At 42.3% G+C, this 23025-nt stretch overlaps 1 protein-coding gene across 5 annotated transcripts in view; it reads left to right on the forward strand.

Moving 5' to 3' along the window:
- KIRREL3 (kirre like nephrin family adhesion molecule 3) overlaps window positions 1–23025 on the forward strand; it is a 1600598-nt gene that overhangs the window by 1055952 nt on the left and 521621 nt on the right. For all 5 annotated transcript variants that reach the window (XM_033917922.1, XM_033917923.1, XM_033917927.1 and 2 more), the window contains exon 4: window positions 6291–6440. In XM_033917922.1, coding sequence (XP_033773813.1) covers window positions 6291–6440 — 150 coding nt within the window. The remainder of the gene's footprint in view (window positions 1–6290; window positions 6441–23025) is intronic.

Here is a 23025-nt window from a genome sequence, read left to right on the forward strand (position 1 = left end):
AGTCTAATGTGGCTTCATTAAATAGGGGGATAATTTGTTGCAAAAGTAAATTAGTAACTATAACAGAATAGAACATATTTAAAAAAAACTGTAAATGAATTCAGAAATTTTTCAAAAAGATATGCTTTCAATTTTTTTCTAAAAGAGTTAGGTACCAGGTCCAGGGGTAAGTCATTCCAAACAGAAACAGAAAAAAAAGAAGCCTTCCAATGTTTGCTATTTCGGAAACCAACAAGGGAAGGATAAAAAAAGCAAAAACTTTTGTTTAGAATGATGAGTATTATTAAAGGAAGAAGAAAAATTCAATAATTTAATTAAGTGATCAGGAACAACGCTATAAACTGCTTTATGAATAAGACAAAATACCTTGAACTGCACTCTCCAAGTTACAGGATGCCAATGAAGTTTTCAGCAGTGGGGGGACTCTTTCATACCTAATACAATGAAGATCAGGGGTGTCCAACCTGCGGCCCGAGGGCCACTTGTGAAGTATTTTGTGCGGCCCGGGTTGAGGGCAATGCAGTGTTTTCCTCTGTGCCCCTAGGTGTTTACCATCTTGTCAGCTCCCTCCTTTGTCTTGCTGCAGCATTTGCGTGTTTGTTTGGCCCCAGAAACATTTTTTTTGGTCAGTGCGGCCCAGGGAAGCCAAAAGGTTGGACACCCCTGATGTAGATCATTCTTGCCACTGTATTTTGAAGCATTTGTAGTTTGGCCATTAACATCTGTGGAAGGTTGTAATACATTGAGTTACAATAATTTGAACTGGATAACATTGTTGCTTGTACCACAAGAGAAAAATGTTTTATCATAAAAATTAGAACATATAGATTTTAACTGTTTCCTGACCTCTCACTCTGGCTATGAGAATTGTCATCAGCTTAAACTCATTGAACCTGTAGCCTATAATATTTTCAGACTGGACTCTATATTCCTTAAGTAAATCTTCTTTAATACAAACTTAAAACAAAGAAATAAATAAACTCACAGTTCAGTTGCTATCAAGGAATCTTGTTTTCTACAAAATCCATACTCTATAAGCACATTTCAGAGCCAGGAGTGCATTCCACACACATTTTGTGGAAGATAATATTGTACTTCAGAGCTTAGCCAACTAAGCTGTATTTACTGTAGACTAGCAGATTCAAAGGTTTGAACCAGATGGGAAAAATATTTTCCTATGGCCGTGTGGTAGCTAAAAATGGAGTCTGAGCAGAACAAACAACAAAAGCAGGCAAGAAGACAGGGGGCATCAACCTACCAAGCACACAGCAATGCACACAGGGACCTTGATTTAAAGGAACACACGCTGTTTACATACTTCACTACAAGCAATCTGCTTCCATAAATGTATATGCAAATTCATAAAAATAAAATTTGCTATTTTGTTACAAAGTTACATAGGGATACACTTGAGACTTTCTGCATTAACATTCTGCATGATTGCTAGCTTGTTACAAAACTTGTTCTGTCAATCAAATAGCTTTCGAAGTTTGTTTATTCAGCTACATGTTTTGTGCTCTTTTATTGTCTTATGTATTATGTTATGCTGTAATTTTTAGAGTTTTTCTCCTGGTATTTTGATGGTCCTGTTTCCATATTTTTACTACACAGCTTTGTTTTAACCCAGACCTGTCATCTGTAAACATATACGTCACAGGTTTGATTTGATTTTTAAGAATTTGCATATACATTAGCATATGTTTTGTTTGTCATATATACATATCATTGACATATTTATCATTCGCTGTATTTATATGTATTTATTTGATTGGCTTCTGGTATTGATTTATTTGTATTGCTTATAGAAATTTTTAAATTTTTATATGATGTGATTTAATATGTTGTGTTATGTTGACGCCGAAACACAGTGCTGTGTCGGGTCCACAGCTTCTGCTTGGTTCCTTTTCTGAAATAAACAAGTTGGTTTTATATGAGTGATCTTCAGTGGAGTGTTCATTGTCCGTTCCCACTTCCTTTTGTACTGTTTTATACCCATGGGTTCTCTGTCCTGTTGGACTTTTTGGTGTTTACTTAAATATTAGTAAGCACCAGCATTCTTCATTATCTTTCAGTGGTGGCGCTGGTTCTGCATGGTCATTATCCAGCATGTTCAGCATGAATGTTATGAACTGCTGTTTCTACTCTGATTTCTTTCGCAAGGTCTTCTTCAGTAAAGTAAGTAGAGAAGGAACTTGCTCCCTGTTGTTGGGAAGTTGTGCTCTGGGTGTCCAAAAGAGTAGGGGAACCACCCAACTGTTGGACTCATCTCTGGAGAACTCCTTGTCCATGATTTTTTAGGAACTCTATATCCTCAGCTGAGTTGGTTTGTCATCATCCTTGGTGACTTGGAATACTGTATGACCCAGATGACCTTTTGGTTCTGGTGGTGAAGTGTTCTGATAGGTGACTGAGCTAGAATCTGGTTCTTCCCAGCTGTAAAACTCTTTTTCTTGCAGATGGTTCTGACAAGGTTTGGTAGGAAGTGAGAGTAAGATCTTTTCTAGACAGTTTGGAGGTGATTTCTGAAAGGCAGTTGTGAAGAGTTCTGATCTGGGAGTCATGATTTCCACCTAGTGGTAGGTATAACTGAATGTCATTGGCAAAGGAGTGAATATTTATTTGGTATTTTTGGGCTATGTCTAAGACCGGTCTGATGTAAAGGTTGAAAAGTAGAGGCAGCAATAGGGCTCCCTGTGGTACTCCATATTTGATAGGTTTAGGTTTGGGTAGATTGGTGCCAAGTAATACGATTTGGGATCTTTGACTCAGAAAGGACTGAAACCAGCGCAATACTGTGTCGTGGAAACCGATCTCTGCGAGTTTGATGAGAAGGAAGGAATGGTCGATGATATCAAAGGCTGCACTGAGGTCAAGTAGGCTAAGCAGGACATCATTTCCTTTGTCTAATAGTTTCCAGCAGTCATCTATGATGTCAATGAGAATGGTTTTGGTGCTGTAGAATTTTCTGAAGCCTGATTGGAAGGTAGATAGATACTTCTGTTTGTCAATGAATGCTTGTAACTGCGTTAATGTTGCTTTTTCTAGTATCTTGGATATGAATAGAAGGTCGGAGACTGGCCTGAAGTTGCTAGGTATGTTAGGATCAAGGGATGGGTGTTTTTTAAAGATTGGTCTGATTGCTGATTTCCAGCTTTCTGGCACTAATCCTGTTTGTAGTGAAGTGTTGATGAGTGGGAGAATTGACTTTGCAAAGGAATCTTTGACCGAGAGAAGGAGATGTGATGTGCAGGGATCCAAGATAGAGCTTAAAGGTTGAATTGAGTTAATAATTTTGAGGAGGTTTTCCTGGAAGACGGTGTCAAAGCAGATTAGGGTTTCTATCTTAGTTTTGGTCTTTTGTTGATGGGGAGGGGGATGGGGAATTGTGAGGAGCTGGTGTTTGCCGAGCAGTGGAATCCAGGTTAGAGTGGATCTGGTTAATCTTGTTTGCGAAGAAGGAAGCAAGTGTTTCGCTATCTAGATCAATGTTCAGGGTTTGATCTCCCTGGGATGAAGTGAATAATCTCTTAGTATAAATAGGTTTTTCGATCTGTTGGTGGCCTTGTTTAGTTGCTGGAAGTAATATGTTGCTTTTGCTTAGAGGATGGCCTGTTTGTAAATTTCATGCAGCTCTTTCCATTTTTTGTTGTCTTCTGTTCATTTGGTTTTGCACCATTTTTTTTCGACTCTTCTTAACTCTCTTTTTTCGGTTCTTCAGTGGATGGTGTACCAAGGGGAGGGGGTTTGTGGGAATGATGTGGGTAAAGTGGGAAATTGACAATTACGAGGGGCTGCTGAAAAGTTCTCAGGATAGCCAATAAAGCTGGGACAGTCTCTATCGAAGGCTATACACTTAGTCCAGTGAATTGCCACTTTTTTCATTCTGTCAGAAAAATATGGAGTGAAAAAAGTGGAAAATCGCTGGACTAAGGGTACAGCCTTCGATGGAGACTGCCCCAACTTTGTTGGTTGGACTAAGAACTTTTCAGCAGCCCCTCTTATCTAGATAATTATCCAGAGAAAGTTAGGACAGAATAATTGCTGTCCTGACATTTTCAAGAGAACTATTCAGATAGTGGTTTGAAAAATATCACCACTATCTAGATAGCAGCGGCATTCCTTGTTCTGCATGGATATTCACACTGCTGCCTATCCAGATAGCAGCACTGAAAATCTATGAATAGTTTAAATGCTGAAGGCACAGAGTGACATGGAGAGACATTTTTGATAAGACGTCTAACTTTGAGTTTGGACATTTTGAGAAAGATGTACAGAAATCCAGTAGAGAAAATGTCCATTTTCAAAACCGTAAGATGTCTATTTTTTTTTAATGACCTATTTAGATGTGTTGGCCCTTAGGCCTGAATTCTATAAATGGCACCGGTATTGGTGGCTGTCTAAAAATGGCCGCTGATTGCATGTCAATCATGCATTGGCACCATTTATAGAGCTGTGGCTGTTTTTAAAATCAGGTGCCTTAAATGTAGGCCAGAATTTTACAGGCCTATATTTAGGGCACCTGACTTGCGCCTATGGAAGTGCCTAGGGTTACCTAAGGATGCTTAAGGCCACTTCCACTGTAAACCATGCCCATGCTGGCCTCGGGTATCCTTAGGTATGCCTAGACACTTCCGTAGTTGCCGAATGGTACCTTCAATTTAGGCACCGTTAGCCGCATTGATTTTTTTTTAAACATGTGTCCAGATTGGTTAGTTAGACAGCGGTCGCTTAACTTTGAGACACCATTACTAGAATCCGAGCCTTAATGCTTCTTTCTTTTTGGCCATTTTCGAATACGAAAACATCCAAATGAAAAAAAGCACAAAAACAAGCCATTAGGATATCCAAGCAGCCAGCATTCTTAGCAAACTGGCCATATAGACAGCAGAGCAGAACAGAACAGAGGGGCACTCTAGTGGGTACTGCAGTGAATGTCACATTAAAAAGTCCCAGATATACATGTCACTATAACCTGTTTATATTCTATAGTGAGCCCTCCGAAACCCACCCAAAACTTACTTTACCAACCTGTACACTACAATATTAGCCCTTGTGCCTTCAGGTGTCATATTTACGTAGGTTTTGAGTGGATTTTGGAGAGCTATGCATTCATAAAATATTATACATGCTACATAGATGGCTGTTTTTTGGCAATAAATTTTAATATTGAACTTTCAGGAAAAGATAATTCTTTTTTTCCCAGGAGTTCCTAGACTCTCTTTTACCCTCCCCTTTCCCCAGCCCTCAAGGCATTGTGAACTCACATTCCAGAATGAATGTAAACTGGTAAGAATTTGAGGTATACTCCAGCAGCCATAATTAAAGTGCATCCTATTTGGTCTTTCTTTTGAAAGTACTCAAAAATTAAGTTGTAAAGCCTTAGGTCTGAAATGAAACCAGAGGCAGACTGTGGATGGGCAGACTGGATGGGCCATTTGGCCTTAAATCTGCCTTCATGGATCTATATTTCTAAGATATAGCTTGCTCTAATTCTACCACATTTGAGTAATGTTTTATAAAAATAGTACAGCACAACAAAGAAAAATGGGGAGACCCAGGGCTCCTTTTATCAAGCTGCAGTAGGCGGTTAACGCGCGGAATATCGCGCGTTCAACCGCCTGCCGCGCTACTCACTAACACCTCCATTGACGAGGCATTGGTTTTTTGGTGTGCCGTGGGGGTTAGCGCATGATGAAATGTCCCACGCACTAACCCCCGTAGCGCACCTTGATAAAAGGAGCCCCCAATGATCCACAGTGAAAACAATCCAATGATGAAAACAAAAACAAAAAACTGTGGATACAGATGTTCTGGAGATAATTTATTATACACTGACATATAAAAACACGAAAATTAAATTTAAAAAGTACAATGATAAAAAATACAGTGGGTCTTTTTATCATTGGATTTTTTATCATTGTAATTTTTTAATTGAATTTTCATGTTTTTATATGTCAGTGTATAATAAATTATCTCCAGAACATCTGTATCCACAGTTTTTTTGTTTCTGTTTTCATCGTTGGATTGTTTTCACTGTGGATCATTGGGTCTTCCCATTTTAATTTGTTGTGCTGCACTTCTTGGTTGACCCACCATGAAAAAAAGGGTCCGGTTGGATTTTATCACTGTATTTTTTATCACTGTACTTTTTTAATTGAATTTCATGTTTTTATATGTCAGTATATAAATTATCTCTAGAACATCTGTATCCACAGTTTTTATGTTTTTGTTATAAAAATAATACCACACAGATTCTATCTTTAATTAGCGACTCTGTTTCTTTCTTCTAGGCTACCCGCGTTACTCTGTGGTGGGCGATCATCTCTCTGGGGAGCATCACCTGAAAATCCAGCGGGCAGAGCTCCAAGATGATGCAATGTATGAATGCCAGGCTATCCAGGCAGCCATAAGATCACGACCTGCTAGGCTGACAGTACTTGGTAAGGCATCTAAAATTCAGGAGCTGGGGCTGCTATATGACTAAATATCCACATTTATTTCTTTGGTGAAGCAATAATAACTGTTAGACATATCGGAAGCAAGGTTAGTAGGGCAAATTATAAGCCCACCGTTTTAGCTAAAAATACAATGAAGCAATTCATGTTCACTCAGTGACCCACTAACATAAAAATAATTTCAGTATAAGGAAAGGTCCGTGTAGGGTTACCATATGTCCAGATTTACCCGGACATGTCCTCATTTTACAGGACTGACTGTTTTCTAAAACCCAGCAGTTTGTCCAGGTTTTGGGCTCTCTCTCCATGTCCAACCTAAATTTTTGTTTACCTTTGGGTGGGCAGCAGGGATCAATCATTGTGGGAGACACATCATTCACAGTCCCATCACATGTACCGGTGGTCCAGGGGCAAGAGCTCCTATTTCAGCCACTGAAGACTCATTTGGCGCTGACTGGAGGTGGCAGGAAAGGCCCCAGCTCTGCCTGGCACTTAGTGATTTGTGAATTCATAGTAAGTTTCTGTTTCATAATTTTTGGATTATTCTACTGTGTATTCTATTCAGAATTATTACCATAGCACCTGTCCAGTGCACACTATGCATCCTTTTTGTCTCCTTTCTGTCTTTTATCTGCATTTTTTCCCATCTCTTAATAATTTTGATTTTATTTAACAGATTTTTAACCAACAAATCCTGAGATTGTCTAGAATTCATTACTTCTAGAATGGCTTGTCTGATGGAACATTAGGTACCAGAAGAGTTTCTGGGTGTTTGGGAAGGAGGGGAAGAGATGATGCAGTAGAAATAATACCGCTACTTTATCTAAATCAGAGTCTCACTTTTCCCAGTTTAACAAATCGGGTTAAAAATGCACTGTGTCAGGTGTTGGAGACTTGGATCGTGTTGAATTCACATCTAATTTGAGTCACACTCAGGCAGTGTCAGCTGCAACATTTGCATTTTAATGTGATTCAAATTAATCTTCCCCTTCCAAAATAAAGTTTCATAGGAGATTAAAGGCTAATCTGACCTGGCTCTCACATTCCTAATCTCAATATAATAATTAATTTATACTTTCTAATACTGATTTATTCTCTGCAGAGTTATTTTAGGTTGTTTGTATTTTCAGGCCATCTTCCATATGAACCCTCACCTTTCAGCACCTTCTCAGAACTTTCCAGGTGCTTAGAAAAACAGAGAAAAATGAAGGCAGATAAAGACCATATGGACTATCTAATATGCCACCTATTATCCCCCTCCTCTCCTTTAGAGATCCAATATACTTGAGCCAAATTTTCTTGAATTCAGATACATTTTTGTATCATGGAGCACATTACAGAAATTTAAAGAATAGTTTATGGTGGAAATTTCTACATCAAGCGTTATTTTACATACGGCATTCCTTTAGATCAGTTAAATATAAAAATTAAACTGCAGGACTAGAGTTTAGCAATTTATATGTATCAGGAAGGAAATTAGTTTTACAGTGTTATGTGCCCTGGGTTATATGGCTGTTATCATAGTACCTGGAAAACCGAGCTTTGCTCGGGAAACTGTGTGAATAGTTATGATGGGGTTGTTTGGGTTTTCTTGTGTAGGTATCGGAATGCACATTCCTACCTAGTGACTCTTGGGCTCACTTAGTTGTGGGGAGGAGGTGCCTTAAAATTGAAAATGGAAAGTGTCTCACCTCTTGCCACTGATTCTCTTTTCTAAGAACCTTCTATCCTGTTTGAATTCCATGCAGTTCCTCTCTCTGTCCTCATCTGTTTGTTTCTTCAGCCCATCCCTCACCCACTTATCTTTGTATCAAGTTTCAAGTTGTATTTAAAATTTGATTCAATCACTTATCAGGACTTCTAAGCAAGTTACAAGTAAAAAAAGAGGGGATCAAAATAAACATCAATTAAAATATACAATTATTATAACATAAACATTTTAAAACAGTATATAAAACAAATTGCTTAATTAACACGAGATGAGTAAAACTTAACCAAGATGAGACGAAAGACGAAAGTGGGAAGGAAATACAATTGATATAGTAAAGGAGAACATTTAAGGAGAGCAGAAAAGGTACAGGGTTGCTGAAAGTTCTCTCTTATAGAAGTTAAAGAAAGATGGAAAAAGTACCAGAATCAAGTTTTTAATGCATATCTCCCCCAGCTTGCATTCAGTTCATTTCTGTTCTCTCCTTCATTTTCCATATGTGTTTCCTTAGCCTCTCTTCCCCTCACAACTCCTTACCTACACTGCATCTCTTCTGTGTTGTATGCTGTTAATGCATTACTCAGAGATTCCTTAGCCAGTCAATAAGCTTCAGAGGAGATAGGACCCATAGCTTATGAGACATCAACCTTCAGTCCAGCTTTTCACTGCAGTCTATTGGCTGGCTAAGGTTCTTTTGGAATATCTGACCAATATGCTGCAGGGGGAGGTGGGAGCAGTACATATAAAGATAGTGCCTTAGCATCTTTGAGTCTTGTTTTGTTCCTGCAGCCTGTTGGCTGGCTAAGCGTCCTTAGGAATGCAGTTATTTTTTGTATCAGTTTTAATTTCAGCTGTGTTCTCCCTTTTATATTTTATCTCTCTTCTCCCATTCTCTGTTTCCCTCAGAACCACTTAGCTACAGAGAGAGTTACTTTGTAACGTGCTTAGCAACTTTCTGTTCCGTTTTTCCTAGCAATCTATGGGCTGGCTATGCTTCCTTAGGAATGTTTGACCAATGTGTTACAGTTAACATTGTATCAGTTTTAATTTCAGCTGTGTTGTCCCTTTTATATTCCATTTCTGTTTTCTCTGCCTCTGTTTCCCTCAGAACTCCTTATCTACATTATCTAACTTCATTTTTTGAATTTAGGTTTCATTCATGGGGAGGCCCAAGGACCTCAGAATCAAAAACATAGTAACAGTAAATGGTAGCATATAAAGACCTGAACAGTTCGTCCAGTCTGCCCATTAGTTACACATATTATAAATTCATGCTTAAATAAAATTGTCTTTTTTCTTTGATATTTCTGGGCCATAGATTGTAAAGTCCACCTGGTCCTGTCCTTAGGTTCCAACTACCGGAGTTGCCATCGAAGCTAACAACTCCAGTCAGTCCAACCATCTCGTCGTTTGTGGATACATGCATTAAAATCTGCTCAGCAACATCCGCATGTTCCAAGTTACTGGAATTCCCATCTATATCCTCCCTAGCTATCCTATGCTTTTTTGAATTCTGTCAGTTTTCCTTTCCACCACCCTCTCCGTGAAAAAGAATTTCCTAACAGTACTTCTAAGTCTACCTCCCTGCAACCTCAATTTATGCCCTCTAGTTTTCTTTTTTCTGGAATATATATATGTGTGTGTGTGTGTGTGTGTGTGTGTTGTTCCAAGTACAGTAGCCCTTTTGCAAATTTATTGGATTATGCAGTGGCATAGTGAGGGAGGTTGAAGTCCAGGGCAGTGGTACATTGCATTGCTGTGCCATGCACCTCCTCCCCCAGCCCCCTCCTCCACTCTTCCCTGCTATTTGAGAGTCTTCCTGCCTCCTCCCCCATGTACCTCTTGAAATATTCACCGGCTTGAGCAGCGTCTTCCAGCTACTGCTCGCACCGGCCTTGGCTCCCTTCTGATGTCATATCCTGGTACCAGGACGTGACATCAGTAGGGAGCCGAAGCTGGCGAGGGGCAAAGAGGAGGAAAAGTACCAGTGATCCCTAACAAGATGGCATCTGGAGTGGTTTGTCCCCACACTTATTACACCACTGGGGTTATGCTTTAAATTTATTTATTTTTCATGTTATTTTGATTTTGAATTTTAACATTCCAAAAATATTCAGGAAAAACTAGGTACATAAGAATATTTATAAGGAAACAAATGTCCTATATCGACCTTTCCCTGTAAGAAAAAGAAACCACTGAGAAAATCCACTAAATTCTCCTCAATGACTCCTCAGCCCTCCTATAGTAAATGAAGCCCTTTTACTAAAGCTTAGCATATGCTAATAAAGATTAGCACACGCTAAATGCTGTACGTCTTATTTTATACCTGTGAGCCACATGGCACTTAGGGCCGGATTCTAAAAAAGGTTGCTGAAGGTTAGGTGTTAGAAACATAGAAACATGGAAAATGACGGCAGAAAAGGGCCACAGCCCATCCAGTCTGCCCACACCAAAGACCCCCACCCCCTATCTACCTCCATGAAGAGACCCGACATGCCAATCCCATCTTTTCTTAAAATCTGGCACGCTGCTGGCCTCAATTACCTGTTGCGGAAGATTATTCCAGCGATCAACCACCCTTTCAGTGAAGAAATATTTTCTGGTATCGCCATGAAATTTCCCACCCTTGATTTTCCACGGATGCCCTCTTGTCGCCATGGGTCCTTTAAGAGAAAAGAGATCTTCTTCTACCTCGATATGGCCCGTTACATATTTGAACGTCTGTCTCAATCATGTCTCCCCTCTCTCTCTGCGTTCTTCGAGTGAGTATAGTTAGTAGGTGCCTAGATTGCACATACCAGCGCTTAAGTGTTTTAATTGGTTTTAAGTGGTATGATAATTGTTTGCACCATTAAAAACCAATTAAAATCTTGTTTAAAAAAATTAGGTACCACTAGGCGGCCTCCGGGACCAGTACCTGGTCCATGGTGCCTAGCAGTACCTATTGATGCTGAAGCCCAGAAGTGGGTATGGTTTATGGTTTATTTATTTATATCACACCCTTACCCAAGGCAGATTACAAAATAACATACATATACATCAACTCCAAAAGAACAATACAACATAAATCACAAACAATAAAAATGAAATTGGCTACCAGCACCTCACTTTCATCCTAGATTCAAAAATCAAACTGCATATTTCATTTCAAGTTACAAGTTTTATTAGTTTTAATATATCAACCATCGACGTGCATCTAGCTGATTTACAATGCAAAAAATTTAAAGGTTAAAAAAAAAAATATATATATATGTATAATAATTATAAGAGGGGGAAGAGTGAACATTAAGGACAATTTACAAATACAGTGGTGCCTCACACAACGAACTTAATTCGTTCCAGGAGCAAGTTTGTTATGCGAAAAGTTCGTTATGTGAAACGCGTTTTCCCATAACAATACATGTTAAAAAAAATAATTCGTTCTGTAGCATAAAATATGCTAAGATGACATAAAAAAAGATAAATTTTTGGTTATTATTTTTATTTAGATACATCTAAAAACATAATTGTTTTTTAAAACAACACACATTTTTTAAATTTAAAGACAGACTAAGTAGAGTCTAATTTTACAGTGAGAGGGCAGAGTCTCAGCGGCAAAAACTGGGACTTAACTGTTCTTTTTTTTTTTTTTTTCTACCGTGTTTCCCCGATGATAAGGCAGGGCCATCAAATAAGACAGCCCCCCCTTTTTAGAAAAAAATGTAAAATAAGGCACCCCCCCCGCAAATAAGCCACCCACCGATACCTGCGCTTACCCGAATCGGGTGGTACGGTGGGTGACTCCGTGTGGTCCCTGGCACCCCCGACACGATCGGGGCAAGAGGGAGCTCAAGCCCTCTTGCCCCCCCGACTCCCCGACACGATCGGGGCAAGAGGGAGCTCAAGCCCTCTTGCCCCCCCGACTCCCCGACATGATCGGGGCAAGAGGGAGCTCAAGCCCTCTTGCCCCCCCGACTCCCCGACACGATCGGGGCAAAAGGGAGCTCAAGCCCTCTTCCCCCCCCCCGACTCCCCGACACGATCGGGGCAAAAGGGAGCCCAAGCCCTCTTGCCCCGCCGATTCCCCAACTCCCCGACAATATCGGGCCAGGAGGGAGCCCAAGTCCTCCTGGCCACGGCGACCCCCTAACCCCACCCTGCACTACATTACGGGCAGGAGGGATCCCAGGCCCTCCTGCCCTCGACGCAAACCCCCCCTCCCCCCAACGACCGCCCCCCCCCAAGAACCTCCGACCGCCCCCCCCTGCCGACCCGCGACCCCCCTGGCCGACCCCCACGACACCCCCAACCCCCTTACCTTTCTGTAGTTGGCCGGACAGACGGGAGCCAAACCCGCCTGTCCGGCAGGCAGCCATCGACGGAATGAGGCCGGATTGGCCCATCCGTCCCAAAGCTCCGCCTACTGGTGGGGCCTAAGGCGCCTGGGCCAATCAGAATAGGCCCGGGAGCCTTAGGTCCCTCCTGGGGGCAGGGCCTGAGGCACATGGTCGGGTTGGGCCCATGTGCCTCAGGCCCCGCCCCCAGGAGGGACCTAAGGCTCCCGGGCCTATTCTGATTGGCCCAGGCGCCTTAGGCCCCACCAGTAGGCGGAGCTTTGGGACGGATGGGCCAATCCGGCCTCATTCCGTCGTTGGCTGCCTGCCGGACAGGCGGGTTTGGCTCCCGTCTGTCCGGCCAACTACAGAAAGGTACGGGGAAGGGGGTTGGGGGTGTCGTGGGGGTCGGCCAGGGGGGTCGCGGGTCGGCTGGGGGGGCGGTCGGAGGTTCTTGGGGGGGGCGGTCGTTGGGGGGAGGGGGGGTTTGCGTCGAGGGCAGGAGGGCCTGGGATCCCTCCTGCCCGTAATGTAGTGCAGGGTGGGGTTAGGGGGTCGCCGTGGCCAGGAGGACTTGGGCTCCCTCCTGGCCCGATATTGTGTGGGGAGTTGGGGAATCGGCGGGGCAAGAGGGCTTGGGCTCCTTTTTGCCCCGATCGTGTCGGGGAGTCGGGGGGGCAAGAGGGAACCAGGCGGAGAGAGGGCAGTTAAGCGCAGTGCCTGCGCGGAAGGATGCAGCTCGGGCGACTTCGTTGTGTGAAACGAAGTTCGTTGTACGGATCAAGACATAAAGTTTGTTGTGCGCAGCGTTCGCTGTGCGAGGCGTCCGTTATGCGAGGCACCACTGTACAAACTTAGACTTGAGGGTAAAGAGGATAACAGGAAGTCAATAAATACATCATTAAAAACAAAGTAAAATAACAGGGAAGGGGGGATACAGCATCAGGAGTGGGGATCGCTTCTTGAAACCAGTTGATGATGTTTTACTGGCTGTTGGAGAGGAAGTATTTAAGGGCTGTGATATGCATCTTGAAATAAGAACGTTTTTAGTTTAGTTTTAAATTTGTCGAGGAAATTTTTGAGACGGAGTTGAGGTGGCATAGCATTCCATAAAGTTGGAGCAACTACGGAGAAGTTAGATTTCCTAGTGTAGTAGAATTCTTTGATGGAAGGGATGGTCAATAGATTCTAATCTGCTGTTCTAAGTGTCCGAGAGGAGCAAAGAGGAATGATGAGTTTATCGAGAAAAGATGACGTTTAAATAATTGCTTAAAATTCTGCAAATTCTGTTGTTGACGTATATAAAAAAGGGAGCCTATTCCATTCTCTTGGGCCAATACAACAGAATATACTATCTCTAGACACTTTTCATCTAAGATCTTTAACAGATGGAATTTTCAATTCTACAAGCCCTGCAGATCGAAGTTGACGAGACGGAACATATGGCAGAATGCTCTCAATCAAACATGTATGTTTAGGGGTGGCACCAGTTGGCAAATAATTTTATTTCACAGAATCTCAGAAGACAGTAAATGAGTCGCTGGAAAATTTAAAAATCTGAAATTCTAAAACCCAAGGCAAATTCTCTAGAGCCTCAAGTTTATGATGTTAACTCAAACTGTCTTTTATATCTGATGGCCTGATGACACACTGGTGGCCTGCAAAAAAGCAACTTAAGGGCTTTCATCTGCTTAACAGGGTCTACCACTTGCCATCAACCTCTTCCAGTTTCTATATTGAATCCTGTAAAAAAAGTTGAATAATTGTATCACCAAGACTACAAGCATACCTTCAATTCTGTTCACATTATTTCATATGCCTATCAAAGAAATCTCTCCAGTTGCCCATGACTCAGTTGATGAAGCTTCCCCCTCCCACATGTCTCTCATTCAAGAGTAAAGAGTCTGGGACCAGTAGCATACCTAGGGTATGTGGCACCCGGGGCCCATCATTTTTTGACACCCCCCCATGTAAAAAAATATTTTTTGTAATAACCATGAAAAATAAATGGTCATAACAGAAACAGGCACTGAAAAATTTTCTTTTATTGAACCTCATATATGTAACCATTAATCCAAACATAACAAATTATGTCTGAATTGTCATATGTACATATGGAGTAGTTGCAGGTGATGCTTGGGACAGTTCTGATTGTGTTAGTTTGGTTTTATGTGTTTTTTGAATAGAAGGGTTTTTATTTCTTTTTTGAAGGTTTTGTAGTTTGTGGTCGAGGTCAATAGGTTGTAGAGTTGTGGGTCGAGTGTTAGGAGGTTGTCGAACAGTTTTTTTTTCTTTTGACGATTTTGGTTGGAGGGTGTGTGAATGGTACGTGAGTTCTCCTATGTCTGGTTGAAGTGGATTTAATTATTTAGCTGAAGAAATTAGTAAACCCCCCCCCCAATTCCACACACATTAATTCTCTTCCATTTTTGTTCCCATTCTAAAAAACACTAATAAGTTCCCAGAAAAAAATACATTAAAATAAGAAGTGAAAACAAAGGCCCCTACGGATGAGAACATAACATAAGAATAGCCTAACTGGGTCAGACCAATGGTCCATCATGCCCAGCAGCCCATTCTCATGGTAACCAATCCAGGTCACTAATACCTGGTCAAAACCCAAATAGTAGCAACATTCCATTCCACCGATCCAGGGCAAGCAGACACTTCCCCCATGTCTTAATAACAGACTATGGACTTTTCCTCCAGGAATTTGTCCAAACCTTTCTTAAAATCAGCAATGCTATCTGCTTTTACCATAATTTCTGGCCACTTCATTTATAAGCTTAGATCTTTCCTTCCAAACAGAGACCTTGCTAGATGTCAAATATAGAAAGAACAAGGTAACTTCACAAGGACTTAGCTGTGCAGATAATGTGAATCTCCTCATACACCCACCATATAGTGCAAAAATGTGCAAAGGTCTTTCGATCACTACATAGCCTAATGCCACACAAGCAGCGCTGTTACAAACATATTCTGATGGTCAATGCTAAGGTTAACAAAGTTTCCTTCCTTGGACCACAAGGAGATACTGACAAACCACTGAAAGAGATCCCAAAACAACTACCCAGGCACAACACCCAAAGACCCACTCAGTGCGTGAACCAGTTGATTGGAGTGGACTAACTGGGGGGTGGAAATGGGCCCGGAGTTTGCTCAGCAGAATTTCCCAGACCACCTCTTCCTCTCAACACATTGACATGCTGCTGCCGCCACCACCACCACCATTAGGAACACCTCACCGGGTAGGCCAGCAATGCTTATAAACTTTATAAAACACATTATTATATTTTCTTATAAAGCACATATTTTAACTGAACTCTCTGACATCCTCAGCCTTGCCATTCACAAAAATAGAAGGAAGAAAAGCTCCCGTTTCCTGCTGTCTCATGTCCCCGGCCTATACAATATTTTTCTTCTGCAGACCCTTCAAAAGTCTGACCAAATCCTCGTTTCACTTGCATTATAAAGTACTGAGGATGCCATCTCTCTCCAATCCCAGGTCCTAAAGTCTAAGACAGTAGCGCAAACTACTGCTGCCCGATTCAAGAAAAGAAAAAAAAAAAAAAAAAATTTGATTCGATTCAGCCTATTGAATTGGTTTTTCCATTCAACTTCCTGCCCAATTGGGTGTTTGTTTGTTTTTTTCAAACATCCTGGTGGGTTTATTTTATAGCTTTTTCACCCCCCTTTAGCTTCCCCTAACCACACTGGCGCTGTGATGCAAATAAAATAAAGAAACAAAAAGGACTTTTCCTCTCTGTTAAATCCTAGCTCACGTTTGCGGTCTAACACCAGCTCTGGCAGGATACACATTTCAAATCTGACATATTGTAATCACAAAACAGAAAATAAAATTAATTTTTCTACCTTTTGTTGTCTGGTTATTTTTCAAATCTTGTTGGTCCAAGGCTCTGGTTGTCTTCTGATAACTTGCTTGCCAGGGTCTCCTTCTTTCTGCATGCTAACCATCCATCTGCCATCTGTGTCCTCCCCGTTTCCCCAGGAGGTCTGGCATCTATCCTTTTTTCGTCTCCCTCCACAGATCCATCTTTTCTTAACTACCCTTTCATCCAGCATCTCTCCCTCCTTCCCAACCACCCCAGGGTCCATCATCTCTCCCTTTCTTTTCCCAACTACCCTCCGATCCAGTATCTCTATCCCCCCTCCACACCATACCTTGTGTCCAACTTCTCTCCCTTTCTGTTCCTTCCCTCTCTAAAAACCATGGTCCATCATCTCTCTCCCTCTTCTCTATTTTCAGACCCATTATTTCTTCCCACCCAAAGTCCGGCATATGCGCGTCTCTTTGAACCCCCCCATTCCCTCCGTGTATTTCTACACCAGGGCCCCCCTCCCTGAAGGCCTGTCCCCCCCTTAAAGGTCTGCATCCCACCCCTGAAGGCCTGCACTCCCCCTCGAAGGCCTGCACAACCCTTGAAGGCCTGCACCCCCCCTTGAAGTCCTGCCTGCCTACCTGCCTGATCCCCTTGAAGGCCTATCCTCCCCCTTGAAGGCCTGTCCCCCCCTTGAAGGCCTGTCCCCCCCTTGAAGGCCTGCCTGTCCCCCTCCTTGAAGGCCTGTCCCCCCTTTGAAGGCCTGCCTGCCTGTCTCCCCTTTGAAGGCCTGCCTGTCCCCCCACTTGAAGGCCTGCCTGTCACCCTCCCTCTCCCTTGAAGGCCTGCCTGCCTGCCTGACTGCCCGCCCCACCCCTAAGGACCGCTCGCCCCCCCTAGCCTCCCTGCACCACATATGAAGCAGCCCGCAGCGGGATCACGATGTCAGCGATCCCTGCGCTGTTTCGGAGCTGCTTCCTCCGCCGCGGTCCCACCCCTCCTCTGACGTCAGAGGAGGGGTGGGACCGTGGCGCAGAAAGCAGCGCCGAAGCAGCTCAGGGATCGCTGACATCGCGAGCCCGCTGCGGGCTGATTCTTAGGTGGTGCAGGGAGACCAGGGGGGCGAGCGGTCCTTCGGGGATGGGGGGGACTGAATGGCAAGGCCAGGAGCACACCTTCAGGGCTTGCACCCGGGGCGGACCACCCCCCCCCCCCTTAGTACGCTACTGTCTGGGACTTTGGCTGAAGATAGAGTAAAGAGGTCATCTGAGCTTAATGAAGCTTCTGAGTCAGAGGATGGTTCCAATTGCCTCAGTTCTTTTAGCAAAGGAAGCATGCTTATCCATAGGACCTCTAAGTCCAGAAGGGAGAGTCCCTACCCCCTTATGTATGTATGTATTTATTTAGCATTATGTATTTTAAAAAAAAAAAAAATTATCTGGAAAATAAATTCTTGACAAAGATATTTTCCTAACCCAAGAACTGTAACAAAAAAGAAAATAACAATGCAAAAATAATAAATGGAAACCTTAGACCCCTCTTTGTATGGACTAAGATCCAAAATCTCAGAGAGTAGACAATATACCCCTTTATTTTTAATCTTCCTTTTCCCCATGAAAACGAAGAGAAAACAATGGCAGGCTACAAAGAATAATATAATTGGAATAGAAGAAAGGAGAAACACTACATTATGATCCTCTGCAGCTCTTCTGTAAACCCACTTGAGATCTGTATATTATAAAATGGAAACTGCTTTAGTTGTACTACAGAAAGGTACAGAACATACGCAGGTAAGGCTAGACTCAGGGCTCAGGTTCTTGACCTAGGGGCCGCCGCGGGAGCGGACTGCTGTGCACGATAGACCACTGGTCCGACCCAGCAGCGGCAATTCTTATGTTCTTATGACCCCTTTCATCCCTTTTGTACCCCTTTCAAAGGGGCACTCCCCTTTGGGAATGTACCTGTAGCCGAGTGCCAGGAGAGAGCGTGCATTTTAAATGCTTTCCAGTCCAACTTAGATTATGTCACCAGAGTGTCATGTCTCTAGCTTCCTCCTGGGTCGCAGTCTCCTCAGCAAACATGAATCCCAGGTGCTCTAGCCTCTCTCCATCTCTTCTCAATTTATAGTTTCCAAGTATTTGGGGAGTCCAAGCAGTATTGCTCCAAAAGAAGCAATCACAATCAATATTAACATTTTATTATTATTGAGGTCAACATTCAGCCATTGGGCATAAGAACATAAGAACATAAGAAGTTGCCTCCGCTGAGGCAGACCATAGGTCCATCCTGCTCAGCGGTCCGCTCCCGCGGCGGCCCATCAGGCCCATTGCCTGAGCAATGGTCTATACCTATCTGTACCCCCCAATCCCTTTTTCTTCTAGGAATCTATCCAAACCTTCTTTGAATCCATTTAGTGTTTTCTTGTCCACAACAGCCTCTGGAAGCGCGTTCCATGTATCTATCACCCTCTGAGTGAAAAAGTACTTCCTAGCGTTTGTTCTAAACCTGTCCCCTTTCAATTTCCCCCAATGCCCCCTTGTACTTGTGGTGCCCCTTAATTTGAAAAATCTGTCTCTGTCTACTTTTTCTATGCCCTTCAGGATCTTGAAGGTTTCTATCATGTCTCCTCTAAGTCTTCGCTTCTCCAGGGAGAAAAGTCCCAACTGCTTCAATCTGTCGGTATATGGGAGATTTTCCCTGGCAGTAAGTGTTTTGCTCACTGCCAGGCTATTCCTGGATATTCAAAGCCAGGACCCATGCAGACTTTGATTTTTATTAGCTAGTTTTTAAGCTGGTTAAGACATAGCCATTTAAACTGATATTCAGCACTTAAGCATCCATGGGTTACTGCATAAAAATAGGACAGACTTTTATGCAGTAAAGCTGGCCACTTAAGGCTATGATTTAGATGCTAACCATGATATTCAGTGACACTTAGCCATTTAAGTTCTGCTAAATATTTGCAGCTAGCCCCGACCAAGCGATTTAATTGTCGCTTTGAGTATTGGCCCCATTATGTTTACAGCTACTTCTGGCACAGTGTGTTGTTAAGTGAATCTTAAAGGGTCCTTTTATTAAGGTGCGCTAACCGATTTAATAATAATAATAATAATAATAATTTTATTCTTATATACCGTCAAAGCCATAGAAGTTCGAGGCAGTTTACAGCAAGAAGCGCTGGACAATCAGCAAAGAGGTTACAGTCAAAGTCAACGAAGAGGTTACCATCAAAGAAAGCAATACAATCTTACATAATGAAGGAATATGAAAGCTATATAGTTCATTAGGGTTACTGGTTGAGTAAGCAGAACTGAGTAGATTCTTAGTTAACAAATCGATTGAACAAGCTCATTTTTACCAGTTTTCTAAAATTGAAGTAGGATGATGAGAGCGTGAAAACGTTTCTAAGCCAATCGTTCCATTTGCCTACCTGGAAGGCAAGAGTTCTGTCCAAGAATCTTTTGTAGTGGCAGGCTTTTATATTCGGATAGGAGAACAGATGTATTCTTCGTGTGGGCCTAAGATAACTTGCCAGATTGAAGTGGGAAACCAGGTAAGTGGGGGCTAGGCCAAATATTGATTTGTAACACAGACAGGAGAACTTAAACAGGATTCACGCCTCTAGGGGCAGCCAATGGAGTTTTTGATAGTAGGGGCTTATGTGTTCCCATTTCTTCAGCCTAAAGATCAGCCGAACTGCCGAGTTTTGAATGACTCTGAGTCTTAGGATGTTTATTTTGTAGGATCCCAAGTAAATAATGTTGCAATAATCGAGCAGGCTCAGGATGGAAGATTGAACCAGTAAGCGGAAGGATGGAGCATCAAAGTATTTTCTTATTTCGGGACGCATTTAACCAAACCTAAAAAAATCCTCTTTTTCTTTCATTAGGCAAATATCCATTATTCATTACTTCAACGCTCCCCCCTCCTCATGTTCATCCCCTCCCCACTCTCTCCATTTCTTCTATACAATGTAACTTTTTCCCTTCCCCCACAATTTCCTCACATTCCAGTATGTCAAGTCTTTGTCATTTATGTTTAATTTAAGATATTTCCATTCACATTCTACTACTATTAATTCTTTTTTAATCTGATTGTTAACCGGCCAGACAATTGTTTGATGGTCGGGATATTAAAAACCAATAAACTTGGAAACTTGGAAACTTGATGGTTCTGAGTTTCCATAGTACCGAAAAGCATTTTTTAACTAATAAATCTGTGTGAGCATTTAGAGTGAGGTGGCGGTCCAGGGTGACTCCCAGGATTTTAATGGAGTGGTCAATAGGGAAGTCCTGACCATTCAAGGAGATCGATGGGTCTCTGATTTTGTCATTGGGGCTTGCAAGGAAAAATTTAATTTTGTTGTTGTTGAGCTTCAATTTGAAGTCGGTCATCCATAGTTCGATTTCCTTTAGAATGGATGATAGATGAATTTTAGTCTTGGAGGTCAGAGTAGTAAGGGGAATAACAATGGTGATATCGTCCGCATAGATATAGAATTTAACCTTTAGGTTTTGTAGTAAGTTCCCCATTTAGTGTGTGCTAAATGCTTAGATGCCCATTAGGATATAATGGATGCCTTAGCATTTAGCACACACTAATCTTTAGCGTGAGTTAAATCATTTAGCGCAACTTTAAAAAGGAGCCCTAAGTGATTTATTATGTTTCCACTAACGGCCTCTTTTACAAAGCCACGCTATCGGCTGCTCTGCGCTAATGGCCCCGAAGCCCATAGAGATTTAAAGGGCTACGGGGCCGTTGCCACACGGCAGCCGCTGGTGCGGCTTTGTAAAAGAGGCCATAAGTGTGTAATACTTCCTGAGTGAGCATGAATATCAACAACTGCAAAAATGACAAATGCTGGCTTTTACTAAATCGCAGTAGAGCTTCTTACTGTGGGCCAGCGAGGTAAATGCACCGACGCTCATAAGAATTGTATGAGCGTTGGAACATTTACCTCGCCGGCCTGCGGTAAAAAGATCTGCCGTGGTTTAGTAAAAGGAGCCCAAAAGGACTATACAGAAACAGATTAAAACAAAAATTCCCATAAACACAGCAAATGACATAGGAAAGGACAAAAAATGAACATTTTGTGGAAGCCCATTCCAACCGTTTATTCCATTATTGGATGATAATTTTATTATGTATTTTCACCTCTCTTTTTGATTTAAAAACACACCCTCTAACTTAGATTACCTGTGTGGTGATATAGTGAGGGTGAGAGGCACACAGGGCAATGGTGCCCTTCCCCTGCCCTGGTCTCTACCCTCGCTCCTTCCCCAATCCCCCTTCCCCCATACCTCTAGTAGTTCACCGCCACCAGCAACAAGAACTTCATTGTGCTCCTCGTGACCCAGTCGACTTTCCCTCTGATGTCACTTCCTATGCTTGGCACCCGGAAGTGACATCAGCGAAGAGATGGCGCAGTTGCGAGGAGCATGTTGAAGTTGTTGCTCGCAGTGGTGAACAACTAGAGGTACGGAGGAAGGGAAGGGAGTGCACGCATGGTGAGGGGAGGAGTGGGAAGAGGCGGGGCAGAAAGGAGGAGGAATGCCGGCGCCCCCACAACATGGTGTTCAGGGTGGAATGCCCCCCCTTAACTAAGCCACTGTGCCTGTGCATCGCTCTGCCTAATGTTCTTTGTTTTTATCTTCAGCAGCTTTAAATTACTCTTTAGTGCACCAAAATTCCAAAGACATAAGCTGAGTTTGAAAAAAAAAAAATAGAGCCTGTAGCAACAGGACAGTAGAAATCACTTAAAAGATTTACACAACTTCGCTCCTGTCGGTTTCCATTAAATTTACCCCAAAACAAAATGTATGAGTGTAGGCAGACAAAAACTATAGCACATGCTTTAAGATTGTAACACTAAATCAAAAATGGGATCCTAATAGTTCTGTACACTACAACTATTTTAACAAGTAAATCTATATTTATATCAATATAGAGATATATACTGTAGATATAGATATGTATCGATAGATATAGATATAAATTTAGAGGAGTACAAATCACACTGGAGAGAATTATCGAACACCTACAGAGCTGCCATTCTGGAAGCAAATAAAGCTCAATACACATACCTCCTGCAGAAAGTTCCTAACCATTCCAGATACCTGTTCACCTTGGCTAACGAACTCTTCACTGCTGCTCATGGATGCAATCATAATGCCCCCACCAACCTAGACAGCGAGACTCTCTCCAACTTCTTCCAAACTAAAATTGGAAAATCTGGCAACCTTAGGTTAACCTCCATGCTTTCTTTAGCACCATAAAATCCCAATTTTCTATTTATTTCATTAATGGACATGCGCTAATGTTGCCATTGTATAGTACAGGGGTAGGCAATTCCAGGCCTCGAGAGCCCGAGCCAGGCCAGGTTTTCAAGATATCCACAATGAATATGTATGAGTTGGATTTGCATGCATTGTCTTCTTGAGATGTAAATCTATTTCATGCATATTTATTGTGGCTATCCTGAAAACCTGACCTGGCTCCGGCTCTCGAGGACTGGAATTGCCTACCCCTGGTATAGTACAATGTTGCACGTTGTATAGTATATTAGGAGATCACTGGAGATACTTTAAAAGTGTAAAAAAATAAATTTAAGGGCTCCTTTTACTAAGCTGCGAAAGCATTTTTAGCATGCGTAGAATTTTAGCGTGTGCTAAACCTGCACTACGCGGCTAGAACTAATACCAGCTCAATGC

This window comes from Geotrypetes seraphini, chromosome 13 (assembly GCF_902459505.1).
Source record: "Geotrypetes seraphini chromosome 13, aGeoSer1.1, whole genome shotgun sequence".
Lineage (NCBI taxonomy): Eukaryota > Metazoa > Chordata > Amphibia > Gymnophiona > Dermophiidae > Geotrypetes > Geotrypetes seraphini.